Source organism: Rissa tridactyla, unplaced genomic scaffold (assembly GCF_028500815.1).
Source record: "Rissa tridactyla isolate bRisTri1 unplaced genomic scaffold, bRisTri1.patW.cur.20221130 scaffold_674, whole genome shotgun sequence".
Classification (NCBI taxonomy): domain Eukaryota; kingdom Metazoa; phylum Chordata; class Aves; order Charadriiformes; family Laridae; genus Rissa; species Rissa tridactyla.
In genome coordinates, this window is record NW_026529886.1 from 19,412 (window position 1) to 32,610 (window position 13,199).

Sequence of the window (13,199 nt, forward strand, 5' to 3'; positions counted from 1 at the left end):
CCCCAAGATAAAAAAAATCCACGTTCCCCCACAGAGAAGAGTTTTATTTCCTGGCCAAGGGCCCCCCCCGGCCGCGCTCCCCCCTCCCCTCCCATGGGGGCTGTCGAGGGTCCCCCTGGCTTCTACCCTATGTGTGCCCCCCCCCCCCCATGCCCCCCCCCCTGGCTATATACAGCTATCTATAAGGGCCCAACCCATGCGGGGGCACCGAGCTCCAGCCAGTGTCCATGGGGGGCCACATGAAGCACAACAGTGTCCGGTGTCACCTCGGTCCCCTGCCCGTGGCTCTGTCCATGTGTCCCCCAGCTCGCTGTCACCTCCTCCCCCTGGCTCCGTCCGTGGTGTCCCCTGGTATGGTGTCACCTCGTCCCACAGCTCCGTCCGTGTGTCCCCTGATGATGTGTCACCTCATCCCCTTGCCTTTGGCTCCGTCTGTGTGTCACCTCGTCCCCCTGCCTGTAGCTGTCTGTGTGTCCCTTGGTGTGGTGTCACCTCGTCCCCTTGCCTGTGGCTCCGTGTGTCCCCCAGCTCAGTGTCACCTTGTCCCTGTGCCCACGGCTCAGTCCATGTGTCCCCCAGCTTCATGTCACCTTGTCCTGTGCCCGTGGCTCCGTCCGTGTGTCCCCTGCCGTGGTGTCACCTTGTCCCTGTACCTGTGGCTCAGTCCGTGTGTCCCCCTGCTTGGTGTCACTGCGTCCCTGTACCTGCGGCTCCATCTGTGTATCCCCCAGCTTGGTGTCTCCACTCGTCCCTGTGCCCGTGGCTCTGTCCGTGTGTCCCCCAGCTCGGTGTCACCTTGTCCCTGTGCCCACAGCTCTGTCCTTGTGTCCCCAGCTTGGCGTCACCTCGTCCCTGTGCCCGCGGCTCCGTCTGTGTGTCCCTGGCGTGGTGTCACCTCGTCCCTGTGCCCGCGGCTCAGTCCGTGTGTCCCCTGGCGTGGTGTCACCTCGTCCCTGTGCCCGTGGCTCAGTCCGTGTGTCCCCTGGCGTGGTGTCACCGTGTCCCCTTGCCCGCGGCTCAGTCCGTGTGTCCCCCCCGGCTCTCAGCGGACGAAGAGGGGCTTGTGGACGCGCTTGTGGCGGTTGAGCGTGGCGCTGCGGGCGAAGCTCTCCCCGCACTCCACGCAGATGAAGGGCTCGTGCCCGTGGGCTTGCGCCCGGTGCCGCTCCAGCTCGGCCCCGTCGCGGCAGCTCTGCCCGCACTCGGGGCAGGCGGGGGGCTGCCCCCCGGCCCGTGCACCCGCTGGTGCTTGGCCAGGTTGGTGCTTTGGGCGAAGCCCGGCCGCACTGCCCGCAGCGGTGGGGCCGAGCCCCGGAGTGGGTGCGTTGGTGTTTGATGAGGTTTTTGCTCTGGGTGAAGCTCTTCCCGCACTCCCCGCAGCGGTAGGGCTTCTCCCCGGTGTGGATGCGCTGGTGCTGGATGAGGTTGGAGCTCCAGCTGAAGCTTTTGCCGCAGTCCCCGCAGCGGTAGGGCTTCTCCCCGGTGTGGGTGCGCCGGTGCTGGACCAGGTGGGAGTTTTGGCTGAAGCTCTTGCCGCACTCCCCGCAGGTGCTGGCCGTTCCCCGGTGTGAGTCCGCTGGTGCCGCAGCAGCTTTGACCAGTGGCTGAAGCTCTTCCCGCACTCGTTGCAGATAAAAGGGCGCTGGCGACCCCCCCGGTGGCGGCCCCCCCCCGCCTTCCCCTCCTTCCTCTTCCTCGCCGTAACCCCCCGTCGAGGTGGCGGCCCCCACGCTGGGCTGCCCCCCTCGTTTCTTGCTTTTGGGGGGCAGGGGGCTGTGGGGGATGACGGTCTGGATGATCTCGTGGGGCAGCACACTCGTCCTCGCAGTCGCTCACGATGCCGTCGTCAGCTGCGGGGGGATGGGGGGGACACACAGAGAGGCTGGGGAGGGGGGCTGGGGACAGACACACACACACCCCCCCCCGCCCCGGGACAGGGATGGGTGTCCCCCCTCCCCAGCGCCGCCATCGCCCCCTCCTCACCGATGTAGACCCTCCGGACCATGTCCCCCTCGTCCGAGTCGTGCAGCTCCACCACGCAGGGCTCCTCCTGCTCCATGGGCTCCTGGGGGGCAGCGGGGAGTCCTGAGCGCCCCCCCCCGTGAGCCCCAAACCCCCCCCCCCCCCCCCTCAGGCTGCCCAAACCACCCCCGGTTCCTCTCGGCTCTGTCACCTCCTTTCCTGTTGCGCCACGGCTGGTTCCTGCCCCCCCTCGGGGCCGCACCGGAGCGTGCCGGGAGCCTCCGTGTCCCCACGTCCCTTTGTGCCACCCCAAAATCCCACCCTGACACCCCCAAATGCCCTTGTGATGCCCCAAATCCCCTCGTAACGCCCCAAAATCCCACCGTGTCGCCCCCAGGTCCCCTCGTAACACCCCAAAATCCCGCTGTGTTGCCCCAAAAATCCCACCGTGACGCCCCCAAATCCCCTTGTACTGCCCCAAATCCCCCCGTGTCGCCCCAAAATCCTGCTGTCACCTCAAAAATCCCACCGTGCCACCCCAAATCCACTTGTACTGCCCCAAAATCCCACCGTGCCACCCCAAATCCCCTTGTAATACTGCAAAATCCCCGTGTCACCCCAAAAGCCCACTGTGTCACCCCAGTCCTCTTGTAATGCCCCAAATCCCAGTGTGGCCCCAAAATCCTGCTGTCACCCCAAAAATCCCACTGTGTCACCCCGAATCTCACCGTGTCGCCCCCAAATCCTCTTGTAACGCCCCAAAATCCCACCGTGTCGCCCCAAATCCCCTTGTAATGCCCCAAAATCCTGCTGTGTCACCCCAAAAATCCCACCGTGACACCCTAAATCCCCTTGTAACACCCCAAAATCCTGCTGTCACCCCAAAAATCCCACGTCACCCCAAATGCCATTGTTAATACCCCCAAATCCCGCTGTGTCACCCCAAATCCCCTCGTACTGCCCCCAAATCCCACTCTGCCCCCCCAAAATCCCCCCGTGCCCCCCCAAAATCCCCTCGTACTGCCCCCAAATCCCACTCTGCCCCCCAAAATCCCCTCGCGCCCCCCTCATCCCCCTGCACCCCATCCCCCCCCCCCAACACATTACCTGGGCTCCCGGGGGGGGTCGGGGGGGTCCCGCCGCTGCTGCTCTGCACTCAGCCCCGCGCCTCTGCCCTGCCGTCGCCCCCCGAGATCTGGGGGGGGGACACGGACACAGGCAGTTACAGCCCCGCAGCTGAGGCGGGGGGCACATTCCTCCCCCCCAAGTCTGCTCCCCCCTCCCCATCTGCCACCACCCAGGACTTGGGGGGGGCGGGGGCTGCAAATCCTGTCCCCCCCCGACCCATCGCCCCCTTCCCTCCCAGGGTGCCCCCCCCTTTTGCTCACAGCCGACTCCCCCCCCCCCATCCCGGGGGGGTCCTGCAGCACTAAGGGGGGGGGTGTTTGATGCCGCAGGGAACCCCCCCCAGGCCCCGTGGAGCCATCCCCTGGCGGCTGGGGGAGGGGGTGTCCCCGGTGCCCCCCCAAAAGTGCCTGAGCCCCCCCAGGGTGCCCAGAGCCCCCCAGAAGTGCCTGTAACCCCCCCCCAGGGTGGACACTGCACCCCAATAGTGTTGTGTCCGCCCCCCCCGAAGGTGCCCACCCCCCCCAGGAAGCCTGGTGCACCCCAAAATGCCTGCACACACCCCCCCCCCGCAGCATCCCAGTGCCCCCCGAGGTGCCCCACTGGTGTCCGTGACCCCCCCCTTAAATGCCTCGGGCACCCCAAAGGGGCACCTGCACCCCCAAAACTGACCAGTGCCCCCCCCCCCAAATTGCCCAGTGCCCCCCCAGGTTGCCCAGTGTCGTAGTCCCCCCCCGGTTCCCCAGTGCCCCCCCAAAGCAGCCCAGTGCTGCCCCCAAATTGCCTAGTACCGCCTAGTACCCCCCCCCCAGGTTGACCAGTGCACCCCTAAATTGCCCAGTGCCCCCCCAAAGCAGCCCAGTGCCCCCCCAAATTGCCTACTGCCACCCCCTGGTTTCCCAATGCACCCCAAAGATGCCCAGTGCCCCCCCAAAATTGCCCAGTGCCCCCCCCAGGTTGTCCAGTGCCCCCCCCAAAGCAGCCCAGTGCCCCCCCCAAATTGCCTACTGCCCCCCCCCAGGTTACCCAGTGCCCCCCCAAAGATGCCCAGTGCCCCCCCCCGTTCCCCAGTGCACCTCCAGAGCCAACCAGTGCCCCCCCCCAAGCCGCCCCCTGCACCCCCCCCGGGTTGCCGAGGGCACCCCCAAGCTGCCAAATGCCCCCCCTCGGGTGTCGCGGGGGGGGGCCGGCTCCTCTCCCAGAGTCCCCCCCACCCCCGGCACTGGAGACCCCCCAGCTCCGCCCGCCAGCACCGGGGGGGCCCTTTGTGGTGGGGGGGGGGCCCTTTGGGGTCTGTATGGGCTGAAAAAGCCCAATTTCCAGCCCCTGCAGCGGTGGGGGGGGGCACCGAGACCCAGCCCCGCGACACCCCCCCCTCAGAGACCCTAAACTGGGCCCCCCCCCAAAACTGGAGCGGGGGGGGGGGGGGCCACAAGAAAGAGGGGCCGGAGCCGCTTCCCACCCGAAACGCGCCCCCCCCCCCCCCCGCCTTCCAGGGGGCTGGGGGGGTGCATCCGAGCCCCCCCCGATGTGGGGGGGGAAGGGGGTCTTGCAGCATCGCCGCGGACGGGGGGGGGGGGAGCGCGGGCGCTGCGAGGCCGATGCACCACCCCCACCCCCCCCGCCGTTGCCCCCACACCCCCACCCCCGCCCCATCCCCTCTCCCTGCCTCAGTTTCCCCCCCCCCCCAACGCCCCCATTTATTTCGGGGGGGGGGGGGGGGTGGCGGCAACGCGGCCGCGAGGCACAAAGGAAAAGCGCCCGGACCACCCCCCCCCCCGCCCCGCAACGCCCCCCCCCGCCTCTCCCAGCCCCCACCCAACGCGGGGGGCCCTATATTTTTTAAAGCGGGGGGGGGTGTCCCCCCTCTCCTGCCCCCCCCCCCCCGAGCCTGAAGCCCATCCGTGTGTGTGTGTGTGTGTCCCCCCCCCCCCGCGAAAACCGCCGCCGGTCCCGACTCACCTCCGGGCGGCCGGAGCGCGGATGGCGCGGGGGGCTCTGGGAAGGGATGGGGGGGTCCGGGAAGGGGTGGGGGGGGGGGTGGGGGGGCCGGGGTTGGGAGGGGGCTGGCGCTGCCCCCCCCAGGCCCGAGGGTGGTGTTGGAAAGGGGAGGGGGGGGGGGGCCGGGAACAGGAAGGTCCCAGCGTCATCCCATTCCGCCGCTTTCCGCTTCCCGGGGCGAAACCTCGGGAAAAAAGCGGGGGAAAAGGGGGAAAAACGGGGGAAAAACGAGGGGGGGGGGCACCGGCCGCGACACCCCCAACCCCCCCCGGGCGGTGGGGAGGGATTTTTGTCCCTTCAGTGATGAAAATGAAGGATTGCGGGGGGGGTTGTTTATTTTTTTCCCCTCCGGCTCCGCTTGGAAAATGTTTCCAGGAAGGAGGATTTGGGAGGGGGCGGGGGGGGGGATTCACAAGGCGGAGGGGGGAATTTTGGGGGGGTGGGGGGTGGGGGGAGGGTAACGAGGAGCCGGAGCCCCCCCCCCCCCCCCCCCCCCCCGCTGCTTTGTGTAACGGCTCCGGCTCCAACCCGCCCCCCCCCGCGCGTTTCCCGCCCCCCCCCGGCAAAAAAAAATGGTTGGAAATTATGCAACGAGGCCCGAGCCTTCGTCAGCCGATCCCTTCGTCAGCGGGATCGCCTCGTTAGTGGGATCGCTTCATCAGTGGGATCGCTTCGTCAGCGGATCCCTTCGCTAGCAGGATCGCTTCGTTAGCAGATCCCTTCGTTAGCCGGATCGCTTCATCAGCAGATGCCTTCACTAGCGGGATCGCTTCATTATTGGGATCCCTTCGTTAGTGGATCCCTTCGCCAGCAGATCCCTTTGTTAGCGGATCCCTTCGTTAGTGGGATCGCTTCATCAGCGGATCCCTTCGTTAGCAGGATCGCTTCGTTAGCGGATCCCTTCGTTAGTGGGATCGCTTCATCAGCGGATGCCTTCGTTAGCGGGATTGCTTTGTTAGCGGATCCCTTCATTAGCGGGATCGCTTTGTTAGTGGATCCCTTCATTAGCTGCATCCCCTTGTTAGTGGATCCCTTCGTTAGGGGATCCCTTCGTTAGTGGGCTCCCTTCGCTAGTGGGATTCCTTCGCTAGCAAGATCGCTTCGTTAGCGGGATCGCTTCATTAGCAGGATCGCTTTGTTAGTGGATCCCTCCGTTAGCGGGATCCCTCCGTTAGCAGGATCGCTTCATTAGCGGGATCGCTTTGTTAGTGGATCCCTCCGTTAGCGGGATCCCTCCGTTAGCGGGATCACTTCATTAGCGGGATTGCTTTGTTAGTGGATCCCTTCATTAGCAGGATTGCTTTGTTAGTGGATCCCTCCGTTAGCGGGATCCCTTCGTTAGCGGGATCCCTCCGTTAGCAGGATCGCTTCATTAGCGGGATCGCTTTGTTAGTGGATCCCTCCGTTAGCGGGATCCCTTCGTTAGTGGGATCGCTTTGTTAGTGGATCCCTCCGTTAGCGGGATCCCTTCGTTAGTGGGATCGCTTTGTTAGTGGATCCCTTCGTTAGCGGGATCCCTTCGTTAGCGGGATCGCTTTGTTAGTGGATCCCTCCGTTAGCGGGATCCCTTCGTTAGCGGGATCGCTTTGTTAGTGGATCCCTCCGTTAGCGGGATCCCTTCGTTAGTGGGATCGCTTTGTTAGTGGATCCCTTCGTTAGCGGGATCCCTTCGTTAGCCGCGTCGTGCCCAGCTGGGCCCCAGGTTTTGGGGTGTCTGCAGCATCCCCCCCCCCCCCAAGGGTTTGGGGTGCGGGGGGGGGGGGGGGTCCCCTTTGTGCCCCCCCCCGGTGGCAGGTGACGCCGAGGTGGGACCCGTCCCCGCGGAAAATAATCCTTCCCACGGTGGCTCCGGTGTCACCGGGATGGTGCCACCAACCCCCCCCCTCCCCCCCAACCTCGGGGGGGGACCCCCCCACGTCCCGTCCCCCCCACGTCCCGTCCCCCCCCGCGACACCCCCCGGTTCCAAACCCAGGCGTCGAGGACGGCGCTCGGGGACCTTTTATTGATCTCGTCACCAGACACACACACACACCCCCCCCCGCCCCCCCCCGGCTTTTGGGGTGCTGGGGGTGCATCCCCCGTCCCCCCGTCCCCCCCCCCCAGTGGTGGCACCATCCGGCCCCGCTCCTGGCCACGGTGGCCCCCGAGGTGGGGCTGCCCCCCAAAAGTTGTCCCCATCCCGGTGTCCCCAACCCAGTGTCTCCATCCCGGTGTTCCCATCCTGGTGTCCCCATCCTGGTGTCCCCATCCTGGTCTTCCCATCCCAGCGTCCCCGTCCCCATCCTGGTGTCCCTATCCCAGTATCACCATCCCAGTGTCCCCATCCTGGTGTTCCCATCCCCACCCCCGGTGTCCCCATCCCACTGTCTTCATCCCAGCGTCCTCATCCCCATCCCGGTGTCCCCATCCCATAGTCCCCCATCCCATTGTCTCCATCCCAGTGTCCCCATCCCATTGTCCCCGTCCCCACCCCATTGTCCCCATCCCCATCCCAGTGTCCTCCTCTCCACCCTCATGTCCCCATCCCGGTGTCCCCACCCCATCCTCTCCACCCCTGATCACACCATGTGGAGCTTCTGGTGCTATCCCCGTCCTGGTGTCTCCATCCCATTGTCCCTATCCCCTTCCCAGTGTCCCCATCCCCATCCTGGTGTCCCCATCCTGGTCTTCCCATCATGGTGTCCCCATCCCAGTGTCCCCGTCCCCGTCCCGGCGTCCCCACCCCATCCCCCCGCTCACACCACGTGGAGCTTCTGGTGCTAGCCCCATCCTGGTGTCCCCATCCCATTGTCCCTATCCCCATGCCATTGTCCCCATCCTGGTGTCCCAACCCTATTGTCCCTATCCCCATGCCATTGTCCCCATCCCCATCCTGGTGCCCCCATCCTGGTGCCCCCATCCTGGTCTTCCATCCTGGTGTCCCCATGCCATTGTCCCTATCCCCATGCCAGTGTCCCCATGCCAGTGTCCCCATCCTGGTCTTCCCATCCTGGTGTCCCCATGCCATTGTCCCCATCCCCATCCTGGTGTCCCCATCCTGGTGTCCCCATCCCATTGTCCCCTATCCCCATGCCAGTGTCCCCATCCCAGTGTCCTCATCCCCATCCCAGTGTCCCCATCCCATTGTCCCCATCCCGGTGTCCCCATCCTGGTGTCCCCATGCCATTGTCCCTATCCCCATGCCAGTGTCCCCATCCCAGTGTCCTCATCCCCATCCCAGTGTCCCCATCCCATTGTCCCTATCCCCATGCCATTGTCCCCATCCCCATCCTGGTGTCCCCATCCCGGTGTCCCCATGCCATTGTCCCTATCCCCATGCCATTGTCCCCATCCCCATCCTGGTGCCCCCATCCTGGTCTTCCCATCCTGGTGTCCCCATCCTGGTGTCCCCCATGCCATTGTCCCCATCCCCATCCTGGTGTCCCCATCCTGGTGTCCCCATCCCATTGTCCCTATCCCCATGCCAGTGTCCCCCATCCCAGTGTCCTCATCCCCATCCCAGTGTCCCCATCCCATTGTCCCCATCCTGGTGTCCCCATCCTGGTGTCCCCATGCCATTGTCCCTATCCCCATGCCAGTGTCCCCAACCCCATCCTGGTGTCCCCATCCTGGTGTCCCCATCCCACTGTCCCTATCCCCATCCCAGTGTCCCCAACCCCATCCTGGTGCCCCCCATCCCATTGTCCCTATCCCCATGCTAGTGTCCCCATCCCAGTGTCCCCATCCCAGTGTCCCCATCCTGGTGTCCCCATCCTGGTGTCCCCATGCCATTGTCCCCAACCCCATCCCGGTCTTCCCATCGTGGTGTCCCCACCCCACCCCCCGGCTCACACCACGTGGAGCTTCTGGTGCCGCCGGAGCTGGGCCGGGTGGCGGAAGCCGTCGCCGCACTCCCGGCAGACGTGGGGCCGCTCCCGGCCGTGGGTGCGGCGGTGGCGCAGGAGGTTGGAGCTGACGCTGAAGCTCTTCCCGCACTCCCCGCAGCGGTAGGGCCGCTCCCCGGTGTGGGTGCGCTGGTGCTGCACCAGCGCCGAGCTCTCCCCGAAGCGCTTCCCGCAGGCGCCGCAGCCGTAGGGCTTCTCCCCGGTGTGGATGCGGCGGTGGGTGGCCAGGTTGGAGTTCTGGCTGAAGCCCTTGCCGCAGGCGCCGCAGGTGAAGGGCTTCTCCCCGGTGTGGGTGACCTGGTGCCGCGCCAGGTCCGAGCTGCGGCTGAAGCCCTTCCCGCACTCGCCGCAGATGGTGGGGCGCGGGCCGGACCCCCCCCCGCTCCCACCCCGCAAACCCAACAGCTCTCGCAGGGGGACCGGCCCCCCCCCCCGCCTCCCCCCCCCCCCCCCCGCGACGGACGTCCCGGCGGTTGGGTTGGGCGACGGCGCGGGGGGGCGCGTCTCGGCGGCGGAGGCGGCGGAGGCGGCCGGGCGGGGGGGTCCTCCCGGGCGGGGGGCGGCGGGCTCGGGGGGGGCTGCGGGGAGAGCGGAGCTGGGGACGGGCGGCACCCGGGGCGCGGGGACGGGGACAACGGCCCCCCCCGTGCCTGCCCCGTCCCGTTTGCGCCTTCACCAGCCCCTCCGCGTCCCCCCCGGACCCTCCACCCCCCTTCCCCAGACCCTCTGTCCCTTCCCCGTCCTTGTCCCTTCCCATCCCTGTCCTTTCCCCGTCCCTCTGCCCCTTCCCTGATGTCCCTTCCCCATCCTTGTCCCTTCCCCATCCTTCTGTCCCTTCCCCATCCTTCTGTCCCTTCTCCACCCTTGTCCCTTCTCCACCCTTGTCCCTTCCCCATCCTTGTCCCTTCCCCATCCTTCTGTCCCTTCCCCATCCCTGTCCCTTCTCCACCCTTGTCCCTTCCCCATCCTTGTCCCTTCTCCATCCTTCTGCCCGTTCCCTGATGTCCCTTCTCCATCCTTGTCCCTTCCCCACCCTTGTGCCTTCTCCGTCCCTGTCCCTTCTCCACCCTTGTCCGTCCTTCTGTCTCTTCCCTGATGTTCCTTCCCCATCCTTCTGTCCCTTCCCCACCTTTGTCCCTTCTCCATCCCTGTCCCTTCTCTGTCCCTGTCCCTTCCCCACCCTTGTCCCTTCTCATCCCCTTTCCCACCTTCCCTGCCCCCCCGGCCCTTCCCAGCCCCCTCTTTCCCCTTCTCCGTCCCTTCTCCCCTTCTCCGTCCCCGCGTCCCTTCCCCGTCCCTTCTCCCCCTTCTCCAGCCCCTCTAACCCTCCTCCATCCCCCTCCCGCCCCCCCGGCCCCTGTCCCCTCTCCATCCCTTCTCCCGTCCCCTCTCCGGCGGTGACACCCCCGTCCTGCTCCCACCCCCGCGGGGAACAAGCGCCCGGCCTCGGGGCGCGGGAGGTGGGGGCACAGGGGACAGGGACAACCCTGGGGGTGGCACCAACGCAGGGAGGGGGGGGGACCCGCGGTCCAAACTCCCTCTGCAGAGCCCGGCTGGAGCCGGGGGGCCAGGAGACCCCCGGCATCGGGGCTGCCCCATGGCGTGGGATCGGGGCTGCCCCATAGCGCGGCACCGGGACATCCCCGCACCCGGGGATTGGGGGGGTCCCCCACGGGGTGGGATTGGGACCTCCCTGCACTCCCCCCCCCCGAACTGGGGCACCCCCGCACTGTGGGGCTGGGACGTCCCCGCACCCCCAAATCGGGGCATCCCCCCACCGTGCAATGGGGACGTCCCCGCGCTGGGGCGCCGGGGCACCCCCATGGCCAGGGATTGGGGGGGACCCCCCCATACCCAGGGATCGGGGGCCCCCCCCTGCCAGGGGAAAGGGACATCCCTGGATCCCCATGGACACCCCCGGACCCCCAGACTGGGGGCACCCCCCGTACCCTGGGACCCCCCCCCCCCACCATGGGAAACGGGACCCCCCCCCCACATCCCCCGGGCACCCCCCGTACCCTGGGACCGCCCCCCCATCCCCCGGGCTCAGGGACCACCCCCCACACACACACCCCAGGACTTGGGGGGGGGGTCCCCACCAATCAGGGTCCGGGGGTTCCCCACATCGCGGGGTCGAACTCCCCCCCCCCCCCCGCCAAAAGGGACTCCCCCACTCCCTGTGACACCCTGGGGAACACCCCCGTGGGGACCCCCCCCACCCCCGCCGAGCCCCTCACCGTGGCCCCCGCGACGCTTTATTGGTTTTTTTTTGGGGGGGGGGGGGGGGCTCACCTGTGGAGGTCCCGTCCGGCAGCTCGGCGTCCCGGGGGGTGTCCCGGGGGTCGGGAGGGGGGCGACCCCCCCCTCCGCATCCATCACCGCCGTCCCAGCGCCCTCAGACTTGGGGGGGGGGGGGACGACGACGACACCCTGTGCGGGGTTGGGAGGGGGGGCAAAGAGATGGGGTGAGGTGGGGGGGGTCCCAAGGGGGGAAGGGGGGGGGGTGGGCGAACCCCCCCGTGCCTCAGTTTCCTCTCCTGGTGCTGGGGGGGGGGGGGAGGGGGCACCGAGGCCGGGGGTTGGGGCTTGCAGCGGCCCCCTCCCCACCGGCACCACCCCCCCCCCCGCCGTGCCCCCCCCCCCCAACTGCCGGAGGGTCCCCCCCGAACTGGGGGGGGGGCGCACACACCCCCCCGCTCCCCCCCCGCCCTGCCCCCAGCACCGCCGCCATTTCGGGGGGCACCGGGAAACGGGGGGGGGGAAGAGGGCCCTGTCCGCCCTCCTTGGGGGGGGGTGTGTTTTTTTGGGGGGGGGGGTCGGTCCTCGGCCCCGACTCACCGCTGCGGCCGGGCCGGGCCGGGCCGGGCCGGGCGGGGCGGGGGGGGCCCGGGGGGGGGGCGGAGCGGCGGAGGAAGCGCCGCCCGGGCAATGGCGGCTGCCGGCGGGGACGGGGGGGGCGGGGGCGGCCACGCGTGTGTGACCCCCCCCCCCGGGACCCACATGGGTGTGTGTGACCCCTCTCCGGCCCCACATGGGTGTATGTGACCCCCCCCCCGGCCCCACGTGTGCGTGTGTGATCCCCCCCCCCGGCCCCACGTGTTGCGTGTGTGACCCCCCCCCCCCCGGGACCCACATGGGTGTGTGTGACCCCCCCCCCGGCCCCACATGGGTGTATGTGACCCCCCCCCCGGCCCCCACGTGTGCGTGTGTGACCCCCCCCCCCCGGGACCCACATGGGTGTGTGTGACCCCCCCCGCGACCCCACACGGGGGTGTGTGACCCCCCCCGACCCCACATGGGTGTATGTGACCCCCCCCGGGACCCACATGTGTCCGTCCACCCCCCCCCCCACCACCAGCCCCAGAGGTGTGTGACCCCCCCCCCGGACCCACACAGGTGTGTGTGACCCCCCCGGGACCCACACGGGTGTGTCCCACCGGACCCAGAAGTGTTCCCCCCCCCCCCGCCCCCCCCAGCCCCACATGGGTCTGTGACCCCTCCCCAGCCCCAGAGCGCAGGGTCCCGGGTGGGGGGTCGGGGCTCATCCCAGCAAAACCGGGCTGGGGGAAGGGATGGGATGGGATGGGATGGGATGGGATGGAGGAAGAAAGGATGGGATGGGATGGACGGACAGACGGGGAAGGGCTAGAGAGAGAAGAGGTGGGATGGGATGGGATGGGATGGACAAGGAAAGCATAGAGAAGGGATGGAGGAAGAAAGGATGGGATGCATGGATGGATGGATGGACAGATGGATGGACGGACAGACGGACGGAGAAGGGATAGGATGCATGGATGGATGGATGGACAGATGGATGGACGGACAGACGGACGGAGAAGGGATAGAGAGAGAAGAGATGGGATGGGATGGGATGGGATGGGATGGACAGGGAAGGCATAGAGAAGGGATGGAGGGAGAAAGGATGGGATGCATGGATGGATGGATGGACAGGGAAGGAACAGAGAAGGGATGGAGAGGGAAGAGATGGATGGAAGGAAAAGGATGCGAAAGGAAGGAGAAGGGATGGAGGAGAGATGGAAGGGAAAGGATGGGGAAGGAATGGGATAGAGGGAGAAGGGATGGGGAAGGAAGGGATGGGTGGAGGGGAAGGGAGGGATGGAGAGGGAAGGGATGGGAATGGGATGGATGGATGGATGGATGGATGGATGGATGGATGGATGGATGGATGGGGAAGGGACGGAGGAGGAAGGGAGCAGAAGAGGTGG

The 13,199-nt window shown here is 67.6% G+C and overlaps 1 protein-coding gene and 1 long non-coding RNA gene across 2 annotated transcripts; both read right to left on the reverse strand.

The window, feature by feature from the left end:
• Positions 1–901: 901 nt before the first annotated feature.
• On the reverse strand, positions 902–11,349 carry LOC128903828 (zinc finger protein 501-like). The gene is given in 6 exon segments (XM_054187716.1): positions 902–1,231; positions 1,234–1,277; positions 1,280–1,552; positions 1,555–1,675; positions 8,926–9,477; positions 11,266–11,349. Coding segments are annotated over 6 exon segments (1,263 nt in total). The 3' UTR covers positions 902–1,042.
• On the reverse strand, positions 1,710–5,098 carry LOC128903826 (uncharacterized). Its single transcript, XR_008464282.1, has 4 exons — positions 5,050–5,098; positions 3,070–3,157; positions 1,984–2,065; positions 1,710–1,850 (listed from the first exon to the last, which is right to left on the reverse strand). It is a non-coding gene; the product is annotated as an uncharacterized LOC128903826 (long non-coding RNA).
• Positions 11,350–13,199: the final 1,850 nt, after the last annotated feature.